Below are 19,094 nucleotides of genomic sequence, written 5' to 3'. Positions count from 1 at the left end.
TTCCATGTCCTCTTTGAGAAGACTTGATTTGTTGGGGACGCTTTTTCTCCAAAGGCCAGAGTGGTCTCAGTGGGGTGGTTTTCCTCCCTCAAGACCCCACGGCTAAGCCGGGCATGGTGGCGCATGCCTTTAATCCCAGCACTCGGGAGGCAGAGGCAGGCGGATTTCTGAGTTTGAGGCCAGCCTGGTCTACAAAGTGAGTTCCAGGACAGCCAGGGCTATACAGAGAAACCCTGTCTCGAAAAACCAAAAAAAAAAAAAAAAGACCCCACGGCTTGCTGCAGAGCCGGCAGCCCCGTTAAGACATCTTTTCTCCAGAGGGAAGCATCAGGTAGAGGCAAAAACATGTCATTGATGCTAAAAAAAAAAAAAAAAAAAAGGCCGGGCGTGGTGGCGCATGCCTTTAATCCCAGCACTCGGGAGGCAGAGGCAGATGGATTTCAGAGTTCAAGGCCAGCCTGGTCTACAAAGTGAGTTCCAGGACAGCCAGGGCTATACAGAGAAACTCTGTCTTGGAAAAAAAAAAGGCTCTCAACAGTCGGACAGAATCAGGGCTGACGGGCTGACTCCTGTTAGACAGGGTCCCTTCGAAGGTGGTGCCTCTAGCTTCCAAGGCTCCGCAGCTGGCTCAGGTGAGAGGCCTACATAGTCTGGTTTGTTGTTTGTTTCTGGTTTTGTCCCGGAGTGAAGTAAAGTAGAGGCTCAAAGTCTGGGGCAAAGCTTTATTATGGAAGGACCAGCCCTTCGTGTGGTGGGAATGGCTGCTGCCCTCTGAGGGTCACTCTGAAAAATCTCAGCAGTGGCAGCAGCTTTGCCTGACAGATGCTGCCCTGCCCTTCTGTCTCCACTGTCCTCCAAGACAAGAATCCTAAGTCAGTCTGCTTCCCCGGTCAGAGAGAGGGACGGCGACCGACCGTTTGTCCCTTGGAAGCGGGGGTTGACAGTGGTTGTGACCGCACTTTTGTAGAGAGGATTGTTGTCCTGTGGGAAAACATTGCACACAGTAAGGAAAACTCTCAGACTCTCCCCACTACCGCCCCACGAGGCCAGATCTCCAAGGCCCGGTTGTGCCGAGGGAGGGACTTGCACGGGGAAGTTTTAGAGCTGGTTATGCGTTAGGGATACAGAAAGTTAAGAGACCCCACCAGGAAAGCCCAGCCTGTGGCAGCAGTCGCTGGCCTCACCTGCTTCCAGTTGAGTTGCTGCTGCTCCTTCTCAAAGCGCCTGTACTCCCGGCGGTCGTAGATTTCCACAGAGAGCCGGTAAGCCAGAACCAGCCCTAGTCCCACTGCCACGATGCCCCCTGTGCAGCCCAGTATGATGGCACGGGTGTGATCCACTCCCTCTGGTGGGGCCAAGGTGTAAGGGCTGACCCACAGCTACCCAAAGGATGTCCAGCCTCCCCAGCCAGCCCTGTCATTGAGAATGGGACCCAGCAGAGCCCAAGTCTGTCCTCCCTCCTAGGGCCTTCATCTCATCTCCTCTGCCTTTGCCCTAGGTTGGTGACTGTTTCAAACCCATTACCCTTATCTCACATCCCCAGTTCTGAGGTCCTGCCCGGTAAGCTCCACTTATCATATACATGGTGTCTCTGCCCACTTACTCTCTTGGGGTCTCACTCTCAGTATGACCCCTCTGGCTGCATGCTCCACCAGGAAGAAGAACAGCTGGTTGTCTATTGTCCTCTCTTTGCACCAGCCATCATCCAAGTTAGGGGCCAAGGTCAAGGTCACATTCACGTCAGCACAGACCACACTGCAGTTGGCTGCCAGGGGACCCGTACCAAATGCCCCACACTCTGCGCAATCCCTGTCCGGTGAATGCCAGTCAGTGGATTCACATCTGGGCAGCTGTTACCCACCAGCCCTCACCACACACCCTCAAGGAGAACAGGCAGGTAGGAATTCCCAGCAAGCCTCCCTGCCCCAGCTCCCGAGGTGAAGGGCGAGAGGCCTCACCTGTATTGCTCACATGGTGACTTGCAGCCTAGGCACTGGTCACACAGAGCCCCGTAGTAGCCATCCAGGCACTGGCAACGATTGCATTTGCAGTATCCGTGCCCACTGCAGAGCCCTCCTTCAGGACTGACACAGCTGTCTACACTCTCATTGCACTCGCATGCTCTGCCGGTGTAGTTGGCGTGACAGTGACACACTCCACACTGGCAGTGGCCAAAGCCTAGGGAAGAACCGTGCAGAGGGTGACCACCATTCTCACACACAGCACAGCATGTCTCCACAGTCTGTGTCAGCTGTGCCAGGCACATCCTCTGGCTCAGTACTACAGTCTTTGAAATTTGCTCTCAGAGTTGTAAGTGCCCTAGAAAACCCTCCTCCCCCTCCTTACTCCCTCCTCCTCCCCCTCCCTCTTGCTCCCCCCTCTTTTCTCACCTTCCTCCTCCCTTCTCCCCGTCCCTCCTCCTCTCTCTCCTTCCTCCTTCCTTCTCCCTCCTCCCAAAGTTCTCTAGGTACCTCCACAGAGGATGCCCTCATGTCGCTCACAGCTGGCATCATCACACTCGCACAGACGCCCAGAGCTCTGCCCGCTGCAGCTGCAGCGTCCACATTGGCATCGACCCTTCCCGCTGCATAGGGGCCCTGTCCCGTTTGGGGCCCGGCAACCAGATTCCAAATCTGGGGAGGACAGGTCAGCCTCAGAGCATTCACACAGCTGACCAAGACGGCCAGGGGCACAGCTGAGAAGGGAAAGCAGAGAGATGGGTCAGAGTTCGATTACCTCTGACCTGTCTCTCGAGACATCCTAGGCCAGCAATTTTCGACCTGTGGGTCGTAACCCTTTGGGAGTCAAGTGGCCCTTTCACAGGGGTCCCCTAAGACCATGGGAAAACAGGGATATTTACTTTACAATTCATAACAGTAGCAAAATTACTGTTATAAAGTAGCAATGAAAATAATGTTATGGTTTGGGGTCACCAAAGCATGAACTGTATTAAAGGGTTGCAGTGTTAGGAAGGTTGAGAACCGTTGCACTGAGGTCATGTTCTCAAGGGAGAAGGAGACAGAACAGCTGAAACAAACTCAGAAGCATACCAAGGATCAGGGTGGGGAGGGGGATTCAGGTCAAGGCGAAGGCCTTAGCATATATGGGAAGCTTTGGGGTATGACATTCAAGTAGATTCCTGAGACACCTAGGTGACTCCAGGAGGGCAGAAAGCAGAGAGTTCATAAAACCCTCACCTGCATATCCCGCACTGAAGGTCCCCCTGTCCATCACTGCAGTAGGGAGCGTGAGGCTGGGCATCACCACAGTTACAGTCACACACTGTGTGCAGCTCCACAGTTAACTCCTCTGAGAAGCCAAGAGCCCAGAGCCGTAGAACGTGGGCTTCTGGGAGGCAGTGAGTGGCTTGAAGAGTGACCCAGAAATCCACCTGAAGGCAAGAGGGCCAGACAAAGCTGTTCTCTCTCTCTCTCTCACACACACACACACACACACACACACACAATCCACTGACCACTCAAACACCAGCCCTTAGTAAACTAAGAATAAGTGAAAATGCGCCCCTTTGCCCGTGGTGGTGGTGCACGCCTTTAATCCCAGCACTTGGGAGGCAGAGGCAGGTGGATTTCTGAGTTTGAGGCCAGCCTGGTCTACAGAGTGAGTTACAGGACAGCCGGACAGCCAGGGCTACACAGAGAAACCCTGTCTTGAAAAAAAAAAAGAAGGGGGCTGGTGAGATGGCTCAGTGGGTAAGAGCACCCGACTGCTCTTCCGAAGGTCCAAAGTTCAAATCCCAGCAACCACACGGTGGCTCACAACCACCCGTAATGAGATCTGACGCCCTCTTCTGGTGCGTCTGGGGACAGCTACAGTGTACTTATGTATGATAATAAATAAATCTTTGAAAAAAAAAAAAAAAAGAAAAGAAAAAAAAAAGAAGAAGGAGGAGGAGGAGGAGGAAAAGGAGAAGAAGAAGAAGAAGAAGAAGAAGAAGAAGAAGAAGAAGAAGAAGAAGAAGAAGAAGAAGAAGAAGAAGAAGAAGAAGAAGAAGAAAACTCGCCCCTTCCTCATGGCTGCCCCCATGGTTTCTCCTGCTTCTTTCCCACTTCCACACCCACTTTTCCTGCGGTAAGAGGGAAAGTGTATCTATCTCAGCTGGCTGGCTGGCTGGCTGGCTTACCGTCTGGTTGACTCGGACATCATTGCACTGTCCCCGGTCCCCAGCCTCATGCTCCCTCTTCTCAGGACCCTTGCAGTGAGATTCAAAGGAGATGCTGACTCCTGGTGGGAGGGAAGAGTGCTCAAGAGTCACAGTGGATGACAGGCTCTGTGGAAAGGCAGGGAGGATGTAATCATCCTGTGAAGGCAAGCCCCCCAACGCACCCCGCTTTCTACCCTCAGTTACACCTGGTCCGGCTCTCTCTCTTTTCACCCTGCCCACTTAGAATTCATTTCTGAAAGAAGAACCACCCTGGGATACCCAGGAGCTAGAGGTACATGTGCGACAGTTTGGCAGTCCATGCTGAGGGTGTGTTTGTCAAACCCAAACCAGGACACACAGCCATGTGTGTATGATTACTCTAGAGAGGCCAACACTGTCTCAAGACTTTTCTCCATGGTTAAGAGATTGTTGTTAGGTAGGGGCAGTGATTCTAACTAATCAGGTATGCTAGGCAGGCGGCCACTAAGTTCTATATCTCCACTCATTTCACCAAGGCCAAGAACACATTCTTGTTTATTGAGAAAAGAGTCTCCTGTAGCCCAAATTGGCCTTGAAATTTCCTGATCCTTCTGCCTCTGCCTCCCAGGTGTGGAATCACAGGCTGGTGACACCACATCCAGATAATAACACAGTCCTTGCTATCAACTGTGCTACAGACAGGCAAGGTGCTACATGCCATGAGTTCAAGGCCACCCTGGTTTACACATCGAATTCCAGAACAACCAGGACTATACAGAGAGACCCTGTATTTACTTTTTTTTTTTTTTTTTTTTTTTTTTTTTTTGGTTTTTTCGAGACAGGGTTTCTCTGTGTAGCCCTGGCTGTCCTGGCACTCATTTTGTAGACCAGGCTGGCCTCGAACTCAGAAATCCGCCTGCCTCTGCCTCCCGAGTGCTGGGATTAAAGGTGTGCGCCACCACGCCCGGCACATTTTTTTAAAAAGTAAAATGAGATCTACAGTCTAGAGCAGAAATGAGCCTTAAACTCAAGAGACATTCAAGCTCCATAAAATTCTGTTCCTGAGTTATTACAAATGCAGTGTAGAGCTAGAGAGATGGCTCAGTGGTTAAGAGCACTGACTGCTCTTCCAGAAGTCCTGAGTTCAATTCCCAGCAACTGCATGGTGACTCACAACCATCTGCAATGGGATCCAGTGCCCACTTCCGGTGTCTCTGAAGACAGCTACAGTGTACCTGTACAGTGTGCCCTGCCAGAGCAAGACTCTTATCTCTAAAAACAAAGAACAAAATTAAATTTAAAGGCCGGGCAGAAAAGAAAAAAAAAAAAAAAAAGGCCGGGTGGTGGTGGTGCATGGGAGGCAGAGGCAGGCGGATTTCTGAGTTCGAGGCCAGCCTGGTCTACAGAGTGAGTTCCAGGACGGCCAGGGCTACACAGAGAAACCCTGTCTTGAAAAACCAAAAAAAGAAGAAAAAAAGAAAAAAAGAAAAAGAAACGGCACTAGTGAGGCCTCTCAGCAAGTAAACGCACTTGCCAGGTCAACCCGGAGCCCGGATTGGTCTGATCCTTGGAGCGCTTAACGTGAAGGTGAGAAGGGAGAATTGACTCCAAAAACTTGGCTCTGGACTGATACGTGCACTGTGGTACTCATGTATGCCTACCTCCTGTGCACACACAATCTCACACACACACACACAAAATGATAGATTTTTTTCTTTAAAAAATGTTTTTCAGATGAGTAGTGGAAGCACACACCTTTAAGCCCACGACTCGGGAGGCAGAGGCAGGCAGATCGCTGAGTTCGAGGCCAGCCTGGTCTACACAATGAGTTCCCGGATAGCCAGAGCTACACAGAAAAGCCCTGTCTCAAAACAAACAAAAGACAAAACCGAAAATGTACGTACATGTCCATATGTGTGCATACATGTACATACATGCAGCTCTAGATGGAGTCAAGGATTCTCAAAAAAAGAAAGAAAGAAAGAAAGAAAGAAAGAAAGAAAGAAAGAAAGAAAGAAAGAAAGAAAGAAAGAAAGGAAAAGAACGGGACTGGAGAGTTGGCTCAGAGGTTAAGAGCACTGACTGCTATTCTGAAGATCCTGAGTTCAAATCCCAGCAACCACATGGTGGCTCACAGCCATCTGTAATGAGATGTGACTCCCTCTTCTGGAGTTTCTGAAGGCAGCTACACTGTATTTACAATAAATAAATCTTTTAAAAGAAAAAGACCACGTGAAGTTGAGAGGGAAAATAGTAGGTATATATTGGTGAACTGTAGAGGCGAGAATGGGGAGTTGTAGTTACAGACAGGTGTGAGCTGCCACGTGGGAGCTGGGAATTGAACCCAGGTCCTCTGAAAGAACAGTCAGTGCTTTTTTTTAATTAATTAATTAATTAATTAATTTATAAATAAATACATATACATATTATAAGACAGCACTGTAGCTGTCTTCAGACACTCCAGAAGAGGGGATCAGATTTTTGTTACGGATGGTTGTGAGCCACCATATGGTTGCTGGGATTTGAACTCAGGACCTTTGGAAGAGCAGTTGGTGCTCTTAACCGCTGAGCCATCTCACCAGCGTCCCTTAAATATTTTTTAGATCAATAAAAAGAGATAGAGTAAGGATATAGCTCGGTGGCAGAGTGCTTGCCTAGCATAATAAAGCCCTAGGTTCAATCAATATGGCCAAAAGAATGACATATAATTATATTTATGAATGTGAATATACGAACAGCTAAGGGCAGCCATGTGCAAACTGTAGATAGGAGCTGTGAAGTGGTAGAACCCAAAGTTCTCATGCCCTCTTAGTTACAGTTATGCCCCGCCACCCGAGGACCCTGCTCCCTCGCCCCTGCCCCCCCTCCCCCCACGCTCTCTGCTCACATCGTAAGCATCCATTATGAGCTGCACCACATTGCTGGAGTCCTCACTTAGCTCCCCGACAGCAGACTTGGGAATCAGCTGTCTCAGCTCCTGTGTTACAAAGAGGGGTGAGAGATAATGAATAAAGCTTTAGGGGGATGGGTTCCTGGGGGGTCCGAAAGAGTTGTGTAGGAAGAACAGACAAGGTTGGAGCCAGGGGCTCAGAAGTAACGGGATGGATCAGGAAGTGTTTCCTCAGAGAACTCTCACCTGATACACAGGCAGTGTTGCACCGGTGACAGCAAAGATAGGTTGGATATTCGCTGCAGTGAGGGCCTGGGCTACTTGACCCACAGAGGGATAGTCCTGAGGCAGGGAGGGAACAGGTGACTATTGCTGGTCTCCCTTCAGTGTGCCAAATACCCTCAGACTGAATAAAGCAAGCCAGGACCCAAAATCCCACCAGCAGGAGGAGCCCCGAATGATGGCAGTGTCCCAGGATGCTATCCGATGAAAAGTATAAACCAAAGAGTCCTGAATGAGGGTCAGATGGGGGAGGGAGGACTCACAAACTCGGCGCTGTTCGTGTAGACACCATTGCTGTCCAGATGGCACCGCCCATCGCTGGGCATGAAAATGCCACCCAGTTTCCCGTCCCCAGCTGTGTGGAAGGTATCGTCTGAAGTGAACACCAGAAGACGGGAGACATTTCTCCAGCCAATCTGCTCCTGAGGGGGAAAAGGGGCAACCTGTATACCCTGCCATAGCATTTGAGATAACCCAGTGAAAGAAATTGGCAGGATTATTCTGAGTCAGTTTTGTCTGCCCCCACCCTTCTCATTTCTTCCTTTAAAAAAAAAAAGATTTATTTATTATATATAAGTATAGTTGTCTATATTTATTATATATAAGTAGTTGTCTTCAGACACACCAGAAGAGGGCTTCAGATCCCATTACAGATGGTTGTGAGCCACCATGTGGTTGCTGGGACTTGAACTCAGGAGCAGTCAGTGCTCTTAACCGCTGAGCCGTCTCTCCAGCCCTCCCTTCCCATTTCTAATTCTCTGCTCCAAGGTCTCTGAACACCCTCCTCCAAACAAGCCTGTTGTTAGTGGAGGCCCTCTTATGAACTAGGAAAAGTGCCTCTTCTTCATGATCATTTACTCCTTCGTATCAGATAACCTTTAAGGTAAGCATGCACACCTCGGTGAGATGATATGGATATGCCACGTATCCATAACAACAGGTAGCCCTGGCCCCAGACAGCTCCTGGGCTCAGATCCTAACCCTATCTCACCTGGCAGAGGGCAGCCTGCAAAATGGCATCAAAGCCGCCTTCGGGTGAGTCCAGGTTGCCAGAGACATTCTGGCGTCCCACCTCTCTCTCGAAGGCTTGAGCGTCCCCGGTGAGGGACAGCACGTGGTGAAAGCTGAAGGGTGGCTGACAACGCTCCAATCGGCTGGGGCATGGGTGGTGAAGCTTGGAGGGCACGGTGCTTACAAAGGGCAGCACCGTTTTGTCCACGAAGGAGCCAAAACCTGAAAGCAGAAAGCGATGGGAGCTGTGCCAAAGATCACAAGGTGTCGACAAGATGTAAGAGTCCCTGCTAAATTCTCAGGTGATACACCTAGATAACAGGGACCTGGCAAGGGCAAAAATGTGACTCAAGAAGGTGGGGATGGAGGAGATGAAGAGGAGGACCCAACAGCAGCATCCAGGCTTCCTGGAGGCTGAGGCGGCAGGGGCCAAGGGTGTAGAAACAGCAGGCGGCACCAAGCGGGTGCTTTAAAGGGGGCTTGTTTATTTTGACTCAGGTTCTCTCTGTGTAGCCCTGGATGTCCTGGGACTGGCTCTGTAAACCAGGCTGGCCTCAAACTCAGAGCTCTGCCTGCCTCTGCCTCCTGGGATTAAAAGTGTGCACCACCACTACCTGGCACGGGGTGCATTTGAGCCATGGGAGGGTGGGAGGTGGGGGATCATTGCAGAATGTGGAACAGGAACACTGCATCTAGATTATCCAGAAACACTGGGTTGAGATGGTAGCATAAAGGCAGTGTCCAGGTGGGCAGCTGTCTGTCCGAATAGTGTTTTAAATTCTGAGCCTCGGCTGGCCCTCTTGTAGAGCAAGGGATCCTTCAAGGGTCAATCCAAAAGCCCCTCGAGAGCTTAGACCTAGATGAGTGTCTTTTGGGAGAGATTTCAAGATCCAATGGCCTGATCTCCCTGTTAAATACTGGGAGAGTATAGTGGAAGCTAAAGGCAGTGACAAGGGCTGGCAGGGTCTTGGTAGCGCATGCTTACCTATGCGCACAGAATGTGTGACCTCCTGCAGCCTGACCAGCAGGGCATGCCCGAGCTGGCGCACGCGTTCCAAGTCGTCCTTCATTGAGTAGCTCAGGTCCATAAGGTAATACAGGTCCACAGGGTACCCCGCAGCTCGGAGGAAGCGGACCCGGAATTTCTGGGGCTCCCCTGATAGAGAAAGGGAGGCTAGACTCTGAAGCCCAGTGCATTCGAGGCCAGCCCAGACTTGCACCGTGCGCTGCCCTGGACTCACCTGGTCGCAGCGTGACACGGATCCGCTGCGGGGCCAGCTGGGTGGCGCCCTCGCCGCGATCTCCCTGGCTGAGCGGCTTGTCCTGCAGCACCTCCTGGCGGCCTCTCGGCTCCTCTAGCTCCTGCGCGGGGCACCCGCGGGCCAGTAGCTCCTCTCGCCGCGCGCAGCGCCTCGCCTCTGCCTCCCCCGAGGCAGTGAAGTTCTGTACCCCAAGAGGAGGCGCACTGAACCCCAGCCCCCACGGCCCCTTAACCCGACTACCAACACCACCCTGCAAACCCCGCCGCCTGCAATCGCCTGTACATCCCGGTCTGTTCTCAGCCAGCCTCCATGAGCCCTGATTTATTCTTACAGTTCACTCACTCCACAGCTACTGTGGAAAACCTATAGTACTTTCTTCTTCATCAGCGCCCACTTCCAGTAGCAGTCCTCCCCGCTTTCCGGAACTCAACGTCCCCTTTCCCGAAGTCTCCCACCTATGCTTTCTCATTAGAGCTACAAACTTCCGTTGAGATCTCAGGGAGTTCAAGGTTACAGAAAAATCACCCCGTAGTCCAACTTCCCCTGCATGGCCAGATTAAAATAGGAAGGGGGTCAGTCACACCAGTTTCTGGGAAGGAGGACGATAAAGACAACAGAAAGACACACGTGCACGCACGCGCGCGCGCACACACACACACACACACACACACACACACACAGGACGTCTGATACCCTGCACTGACTGACAAGCCACAGAGGAAGGAAATGGTTAGGTGGCTTCTCGGTGGGCATTGGTGCCAACCCCTAGGGAACAGAAGAGGTAGACACAGACCAGCGGCTGTTCCCAGGGTCTTATCTCTTAGGACCTCTGCCTCCCTGACTACAGAGTCTGTCTTTAAGTTTCACTATCAGTAGTTTCTTGGGCCGCCTAGGCAGCTGTAAACATGGCTGCCTGTCAGCGTGTCTATCTTACCAAGCCTGCACTTATCTAAATCTCCATCTTTCTGTGAGAGACTGCCTCTGAGGCCCTTCCAGAGCACTTCCTCTTTAAGGCATCCATAAAGAGCAGCTTTAAAAATATATATTACTTATTTATTTTTATGTATATAAGTACACTGTAGCTGTCTTCAGACACACACCATGTCTTCAGACACACATCAGAAGAGGGTGTCAGATCCCATTACAGATGGTTGTGAGCCACCATGTGGTTGCTGAGAATTGAACTCAGGACCTCTGGAAGAACAGTCGGTGCTCTTAACCGCTGAGCCATATCTCCAGCCCAAGAACAGCTTTTTTGACCAGCAAGGAATACACACTCTCCAGCCCAAGAACAGCTTTTTTGACCAGCAAGGAATACACACTCCCCAGCATCCTTACCCCTCAGGTACCCCAGACCTTCCCACATAAACCTACAGGTTTTTAGAAGCCTTCATTTATTTCCCTCTCCAAGTTGAATGCTGGGAAATCATAATCTGCACATACATGCCTCAGACAGACTCAGAAGCCTCATTATGTACGTTCTGTTATGGACTGGATTCTCCCTCCAAATTATCTATGGTTATCAGTGTGTCTATCCATCTATCCTATCTATCTATCTATCTATCTATCTATCTATCTATCTATCTATCTATCCATCCATCTATTGCCTGAGACAGAGCCTCAATATATAGCTCTGTCTGTCCTGAAACTCACATTATAGAACAGGCTGGTTTTGAACTCACAGAGACCTGCCTGCCTCTGCCACCCAAGTGCTTGGATTAAAGGCATGTGCCACAATTTCCCAACCTGTGCTTAATTTTTAGCTCTCACTGTGATGGTATGTGAAGTGAGGCCTTTGGGTGGTAGTGGGGTTTAGATGGAGTCCTGTGGGTGAGACCCTTGAGATGAGATGCGCCCCTTAAGATGTGACAGCTGGGGCTGGAGATGGCTCAGTAGTTAACAGCACTTACTGCTCTTTAAGAGGACCCAAGTTCAGTTCCCAGCACCTACGTGGTGGTTTACAACCAGTAACTCCAGTTCTAAGGGGTCCAACACCCTCTTCTGACCTCCACAGGTACCTGTAGACATGGGGGACACATGCACATGAAATAATTATCTTTTTTAAAAAATCAATAGGGCTGGAGAGATGGCTCAGTGGTTAAGAGCACTGACTGCTCTTCCAGAGGTCCTGCGTTCAATTCCCAGCAACTACATGGTGACTCACAGCCATCTGTAATGGGATCTGATGCCCTCTTCTGGTGTGTCTGAGGACAGCTAAAGTGTACTCATATAAATAAAATCCATAAATCTTTTAAAAAGAGAGAGAGTCAACAGCAGAGGGGTCTCCTCCCCAAACCCTAATCCCCATGTAGTAATATAGCAGGAAGGAGCCCATCTCTAAGCGAGGAAAAAAATGCTCCAGAGAGAACCAAATGAGCTAGCACTTTGCTCTTGAATTCCAAACCTTTCAATTCATAAGAAGTATGTTTCTGTTGCATGTTGTCACAGAATATGTAACTGGCCAGTCCACTTTCTCACATGCAGAAGCACGAACTCCCACAAGGACATCTTCCTCTGAGCTCATGGGTCACGGGTTCTGTTCACGTATGCTCAGAAACTTACACGCATATGAGTCACACATTGGAATCCTGTCTGTCCAAATTCAGTCACACATGAGAAGGGACAGTATCCCCCCCCCAAAAAAAAAAATCACAAATCTACCTACACAACACACATCACACATGTTCAGGACCACACACACCCATGTTTACCAGTTGTTTGCACCATGCACAGCTGGGGTGTGAGAGAATACACTTCTGGCAGGAAGGAACTGGCTGGCAGGATCCCTGCAGAGACAGGTCAGGATCCTCCCATTCTGCCGCCTCCCTGGAGGATGTAATCTTGGTATCTAACTCACTCTGACCTCCGCCCAGAACCAGCAGAAAAATGAGAACAGTTGATGAATCCACCATGGCCTGTGATGAGATATAAAGGCAGACACACGAATCCTCAGGGAGGACTCGAGAGCCCTCTACACTTAGCTTGTGGTTGCCAAGCTGAACCTTACCCCAACTCCAACTCTCTCCTCAGAGTTTCACACAGCCCCCTGTGGATTCAGCAGCTTTTCCAAAATGGTGGGAAGCGACAGGTGCCAGAACAAGGGAGGGACCACTTCAGGTACCCAGGGTGGACAGAGTAGCCTGAGAAAGGGTCTGTGGGCTGCAGAGTCTACTCAATGGTTAAGAGCACTGTGGAGCTGAAGAGATGGTTTAGCCATCTAAACCACTGGCTGCTCTTCCAGAAGATGCCCTCCCGTCGTCCTGGGTTCCATTCCCAGCACCCACGTGGCACACCAGCCAGCTCACAGCTTCCTGTAACTCTAGTTCCAGAGGCTCCAACACACTCTTGGGCCTCCAAGAGCACCAGTCTTACGTGTGGTGCATAGACACACATATGGTAAAAAGCACTCATACTCATAAAATAAAAATCAATAAAATCTTAGGGGGAGGAAAAAAGCACGCAGTGTTCTCTGGAGCACCGGAATGAACTCTATTCCCAGCCTGCTTCTGGCATCTCACCATTGCCTTAACTCCCTCTCCACAGGCACCTGAATCCATGTGCACATACATACCCACACAGGTACATGTGCATAGACATAATAATTCTATTTTTAAATCCAGGTGTAGTGATACCACATGGGAGGCAGAGGTAGAGGCAGATGGATCTCTGTGATTTTGAGGCCAGCCTGGTCTTCACCAGTGAGTTCCAGGCAAGACAGGGGTTATACAGTGAGATCTCTCTCAAAAACAAAACAAAACAAAAAAGAAGGCAGGAAAGAAAGAGGGTGAGACAGTCTGGAACAGTAAGACTGAACCCCAATCTCTTCACCAATTTTCCAAGCCGAAGTGAAGGTAGCACCAGATTCTATCCCACCTAGATCCCTCAATGGTTCTGTAGCACACAAGTGCCAGGTTCTCCCCTGCCTCCCCTCTCCCCCCACCCACTGTCTCAGTCTCCACATCTGTTAAGTGAAGGAATTGAATAAAATATCTGACAGCCTTGAAGTCTACCCAAGCAGAAGAGAGGCAAGGAGTAGAGATGGGGAAGTGTGTGCTTAGGGAAAGGTGGTTTCACACAGGGAATGTGTAGCCAGAGGAAAGGCACCTACTAAGAAATCCTCATTGATGTCAGGATCTATATTTCATTTTATTATTATGTCTGTGCACCACGAGTGTCGCTGGTGCCCTTGGAGGGCAGAAGAGAGCATCGGATCCTTGGAACTGAAGTTATAGATGGTTGTGAGCTGCCATGGAAACCAAACCCAAGTCCTTGAGAAGAGCTGGGGCTTTTGGCAATAACCTGATATGTTATATCTGCTATATCTCTAGCCTGGTGCATTTAGCTGCTGAGTTTTTGTTTTGTGTTCTATGCTCGTGTGGTTAATTGATAGTGAATAGCATGCACATGCCACAGCTATAGCATGTGTGTGGAGGTAAAGGACAACTTGTAGGACAGGCATCAGGCTCGACTGTAGGCATCTTTACTCTCTAAGTAAACTCTCCGGTTGCTTTTCTGTTGCCGCTTTGGTGCTGGTGTTTTGGAGACAGGGACCTGGCTGGCCTGAGCCTCACTGTGTAGCCCAGGCTGGGCTTGAACATATGTCTTTGCCCTTTCAGTTTTTTGTGTGTTTGTTTGTTTGTTTGTTTTTCAAGACAGAGTTTCTCTGTGTAGCCCTGGCTGTCCTGGAACTCACTCTGTAGACCAGGCTGGCTGGCCTTGAACTCAGAAATCTGCCTGCCTCTGCCTCCTGAGTGCTGGGGTTAAAGGTGTGTGCCACTACGGCCCGGCATCTTTGCCCTTTCAAGTGCTAGGATTACAGGTGCGAGTGGCCATACCCAGCCAAATTTCCTGTGGCTGAGAGTTCAGCGGTAGGAAGTCAAAATGTAGTCAATTGGTTAATTTTAAAATTAATCAGGCCCAGCTGGGCATAGTGGTACACAGCTTTAATCCCAGCACCTGAGAGACAGAAGCTAGCCTGGTCTAGAAATCAGAAATCTGCCTGCCTCTGCCTCCCAAGTGCTGGGATTAAAGAAGTGTGCCATCACTACCCGACTAGAGATTTTTTTTTTTTAAATGAGTAAAAATCAAATAGGTGGTAAGTCAAAAATAAAAGATGTTAGACAGGATGATGCCTGCTGTTATCCCAGTACTGGGAGATAGAGGCAGAAGAACAAGGCCAGCCTAGACTATATGTCTCAAAAGACATTTTTATTAATCAAAAATAAATAATGCTACATTAATCAAGACAATATGGGGGCTGGAGAGCTGGCTCAGTGGTTAAGAGCACTGACTGCTCTTCTAGAGGTTCTGAGTTCAATTCCCAGCAACCACATGGTGGCTTACAACCATCTGTAATGGGATATGATGCCTTCTTCTGGTGTGTCTGAAGACAGCTACAGTGTACTAACATATATAAAATAAATAAATCTTTAAAAGAGCGAGAGAGAGAGAGAGAGAGAGGAGAGAGAGAATGTGGTAGTAACATAAAGCTAAGCATTAGTAAACCAGAACTGGAGCTGCAGAGCCATGTTTGATAGCGCAGGGCGGGTAGAGGTAGGTGGATCTCTGTGAGTTTAAGGCCAGCTTCGTCTACATAAGGAGTTCTAGACCAGTCCGGACTACATAGAGAGATCCTGTAATTCCTTATAAACTCCCACTGTGTGAGTTAACAAGAAGTAGTTAACCTAAAATGATGGGTGTCACATTCAATTACCTGGGGTCTGTTGGATGTGACTCCCTAGCACAGCATCTGACTAGCATGTTAAAACCCCTCGTTTCCACTTTCTTTTTTTTTTTTTTAAGATTTATTTATTGATTATATGTAAGTACACTGTAGCTGTCTTCAGACACTCCAGAAGAGGGCACCAGATCTCATTACAGATGGTTGTTAGCCACCATGTGGTTGCTGGGATTTGAACTCTGGACCTTCGGAAGAGCGGTCGGGTGCTCTTACCCACTGAGCCATCTCACCAGCCCCTCGTTTCCACTTTCGACTTCACCTAAAAACTTCATAGTTTCTTTTCTTTCTTTTAGATTTTAATATGTTTGGTTGGATTTATTCCTTCTCCTTGACGTGTCTAACGTCATGCGTGCCCCCAGAGCGCAGAAGCAGGTCCCTTGCCAATGCAGCGATGGATGGTTGTTAAGCAATATGTGGGTGCTGAGGGAGGTCAAACCTGGATCCTTTGCAAGAGCAACAGGTGCTCTTAACCACCGATGCTCTCTCCAATCTCAAGAGCGTAATGGTTTCTAATTGCCTACTATGACTAATCATGACACACACACACACACAAGGAAAGCACATGCAGCCATCGCACGTGTGCAGAGGACTCTCGAGGAACCCTCTGGAAGACGGGCAGTACCCGCTGGCAACACTGGTAAGTATAGACTGCAGCGTGAGCTCCCTAGGGATCGTGCTACGGTGTTCCCATGGCCACCAGCAGGGTACAAGAGCCTGCTAGCCAGCAACCACAACCCCCTCAGCCTGGGTCCAGACTCAGGTACTGATGCTCTTTACAGGGAGTATGGGGAAGGGTGGGGTATTGAGCCGTTGAACACCCCATCCTGCTCACCACCCCATGTGACCTCAGATGGGTGTAGTACATTACAGAGCTTCTGCTCTCAGGGAGAGGCTGACCCCAGGCTTAGCCTCACTGAAACCTCAGACCTGCGTGCTTTGCGCTGTGGTCAGGGAGGCTCGAGACTCTGCAGAACAAAGTTTAGCTCTGACTCATCTCGTAGATGGGGCTTCACTTCCACTCCCCCCACAAGACAGAGACATCAAGTCCACTCATTTCTCCTAAAGGGGGCTCTGAACTCATACATGACCTCTCCTGCCCCTCTCAATTCTGTCCCCTTCTCCCTTCTTTGGCAATCCATCTATCTTGCCACCTGCTGCCTGTGTCCTTCCAAGCACTCGCGTGTATGTGTGCATGTGTGCATGTGTGTGTGCATGCATGTGTGTGAGCATGCACATGTATAGTGCAAGCCTCAGTAGACCCGGAATGTGGAGTCTGTGGCTAAGGTGCCAAGTGGGAAGACTTCTGGACTGTGCAAAAAAACATCAAGTTGCAAGGATAGCAGCCAGGGACAGACAGGAGATGCTGGGAGAAGCGCAAGAGTAAATAAGCCTTAGCTGTCAGAACACATTCATGTATAGCATCACAATCTCCTTCCCTCCCTCTGGCTCCACTGGAGAAACAAATGGGTGAGCAATGGGTGAGCAGCAGGAGGCTGGGATAACAGAGAAAGAAATAACATGTAACGGGGACCATAGGAGTGCAGAAAGGGGGTTCAGAGCCTTTCTCAAGACTAGACAGGGCACTGGAGAGCCCAGATCACAGAGAGATGGGGAACAAGTAGGCCTGGGTGAGAGGAGGAGGTGGGTGGGCTGCTGCCCTGAGGGTACTCACAGGTGCTTGAGGAGGAGCAGCCCTTCCTCCGCTGGTGGCAGTGGCAGCCTTTGTGTACAGATCAAGAGGCAGCAGAGGAGGAAGTGACACACCCTGGGGTGGGGGACTCTTGGAGGGTGGCTGATCTAACAGAAGGTGGAGCAGATAGGAGTGGGCTGGGTAAAGAAAGGACCTAGGAGTCCCATCTACTAAGCACTGCTCCTGTGCTAAAGGAGTATACAAGGAAGGGTCACCAGAACAGCGCCGGGATAGTGGCGGTGCCCCCACCCCTGCCCCCACACATATCACAGACGCAGAGATTGAAGCCGAGACTCTAAAAGAGAGATCGACTTTGCAAAATGTCACACAGGTAGCAAGGGGCTGCTGGGCTGTAATCTAAATCCAACTCAGCTTCCTTCCAAAATCGATGTTCTCTCCAGTATCTCAGAGAGGAAGGAGCCAGACAGGAAGAAACACGAAGGAGGATGGTTTCTGTTCCTTTGGAAAACTCAGGGGCCACTGAGTTGTGATGGCTGCCTTTCATGCTAGGTATCCATCTTGGTTCCAATAGCCACTTGTCTTTTGATTTGCCAGGAAGGTAAGTTCCTAATAACGCTGACACACCAGCCTTCACCCACAAGCCTACATCTGTACTTGTTTTGATAGAACTGGTATTTGTCGCTGTTGTTGGTTTTGGTTTTTTTGTTTGTTTCTCTGACATTCTTGTGCAGACCTTTGAGGACGACTTTGAGGTCTCTTTGACTACTACCTCTTGGCAGAGCAAAACAGCTCTTGGCTTGCATATGCAGATACTCAAAGTCTTGTGGTCTTCATTTTTAAAAATCCTTTCCTCATCCCTTATTCCCCTTTGAGTGGCAGTCTCTAATTTGGCTCAGAGATTGCTGTCCTGCTACCAGTATCAATAAATTTAACTAATTCTAACCTGGATTGAATGTAGGTCTTTCCCTAGAAGTCTCGACTCCTAAGAGTATCACAGCTAAGCTACTTGGACTCTGAAGCCAACCTGCCTGAGTTAAAATCCTGGCTTGCTCTCCGTTAGCATGAAGTAGTAAAACTCCTTAGCTGTATTCTTTAATCCAGGCTTTCGCAACCTGTGTGAGTCACAACCCCATAGGAGTTGAACAACCATTTCACAGGGGTTGCCTAAGACCATCAGAAATATCAGATATTTGCATTACGATTCATAACAGTGGCAAAAAAATGCAATTATGACATAGCAATGAAAATGACTCTGGTTGGGGTCACCACAGCATGTGGGACTGGATTAAGGAGTCGTGACGTTCGGAAGGAGGGAAGAACTTCCTATGGCTGCCATTTTACAGATCACCATAAAAAAATAAGACAGTGTCTATATTTAAGAGACCATCTGGTACGGTAAGAAGGGTGTGTGTGTGTGTGTGTGTGTGTGTGTGTGTGTGTGTGTGTGAGGATGCGGCTCAGTGTCAAGATGCTTGCCCAGCTTTCAAGAGACCTTAGGTTTGGTCTCCATCACTGAGAAGGGAGAGGCAATATCTGTAGGAGTGAGGAGTCTAAGGGGATAAGAGGTGGAGGCTTTAAGGGTCTAGACAGTTGGCAAGTTAGAGAGAGGCAGATGGCTAGGTTTGGGGGTGCCACTGGGGTCCAGGAGCCGGGAGAGAGGCGAGTCTGGGAAAGAGTGCAGCCAGAGCAGATAGGAGTGAAGCTGTTATGCTGTGCTGTGCTATGCCATACCATGCCATGCCATGTCATGCTATGCTATGGGGAGAACTGTGTTCTGTAAATACAAATGCGATCTTTCCCTGGACCACAGTTTACCATGGAGAGTGCTGCTTTTCATGGAAAGCAGCGTGCGTTCAGGTGTCCTGGTGAGCACAGACAAGTCATGTTGGCTCTCCCGCTGTCCTGACAGAGAAAAAGAATTCCTATCACAAATAGATGCTCCTGAGAGTGAAGCTGCTGGAGGAGACTGGAAGGGAGGTCTCTGGGTGAGCCTTAACTGGCTCCAGGCTAAGGGACAGCCAGACCTAGTGCCCTTCCCCCTCAACCGATGGTAACCATGACAATGCCCTCTTTTCCCCCTGGCCCTGTGGTTTCCTCTAAATCTTCTTTCACTTTCT

At 49.6% G+C, this 19,094-nt stretch overlaps 1 protein-coding gene across 1 annotated transcript; it reads right to left on the bottom strand.

Annotated features, from left to right (window-relative positions):
- Positions 1-689: 689 nt before the first annotated feature.
- On the bottom strand, positions 690-17,051 carry Itgb7 (integrin subunit beta 7). The gene is made up of 15 exons (XM_021183594.2): positions 16,999-17,051; positions 12,298-12,501; positions 9,566-9,767; positions 9,310-9,480; positions 8,305-8,546; positions 7,577-7,735; positions 7,278-7,373; positions 7,029-7,118; positions 4,142-4,288; positions 3,198-3,391; positions 2,472-2,695; positions 1,959-2,178; positions 1,604-1,809; positions 1,185-1,345; positions 690-981 (listed from the first exon to the last, which is right to left on the bottom strand). Exons 2-15 carry the CDS (start codon positions 12,496-12,498, stop codon positions 874-876), a joined length of 2,421 nt encoding a protein of 806 aa, XP_021039253.1. The 5' UTR covers positions 12,499-12,501; positions 16,999-17,051; the 3' UTR covers positions 690-873.
- Positions 17,052-19,094: the final 2,043 nt, after the last annotated feature.

This window comes from Mus caroli, unplaced genomic scaffold (genome assembly GCF_978045245.1).
Source record: "Mus caroli unplaced genomic scaffold, Mus_caroli_1 scaffold_16, whole genome shotgun sequence".
In the NCBI taxonomy this organism is placed as follows: Eukaryota; Metazoa; Chordata; class Mammalia; order Rodentia; family Muridae; genus Mus; species Mus caroli.
Note: the sequence above shows the minus strand (reverse complement) of the source record. Positions and strands in the feature narration are given on the sequence as shown.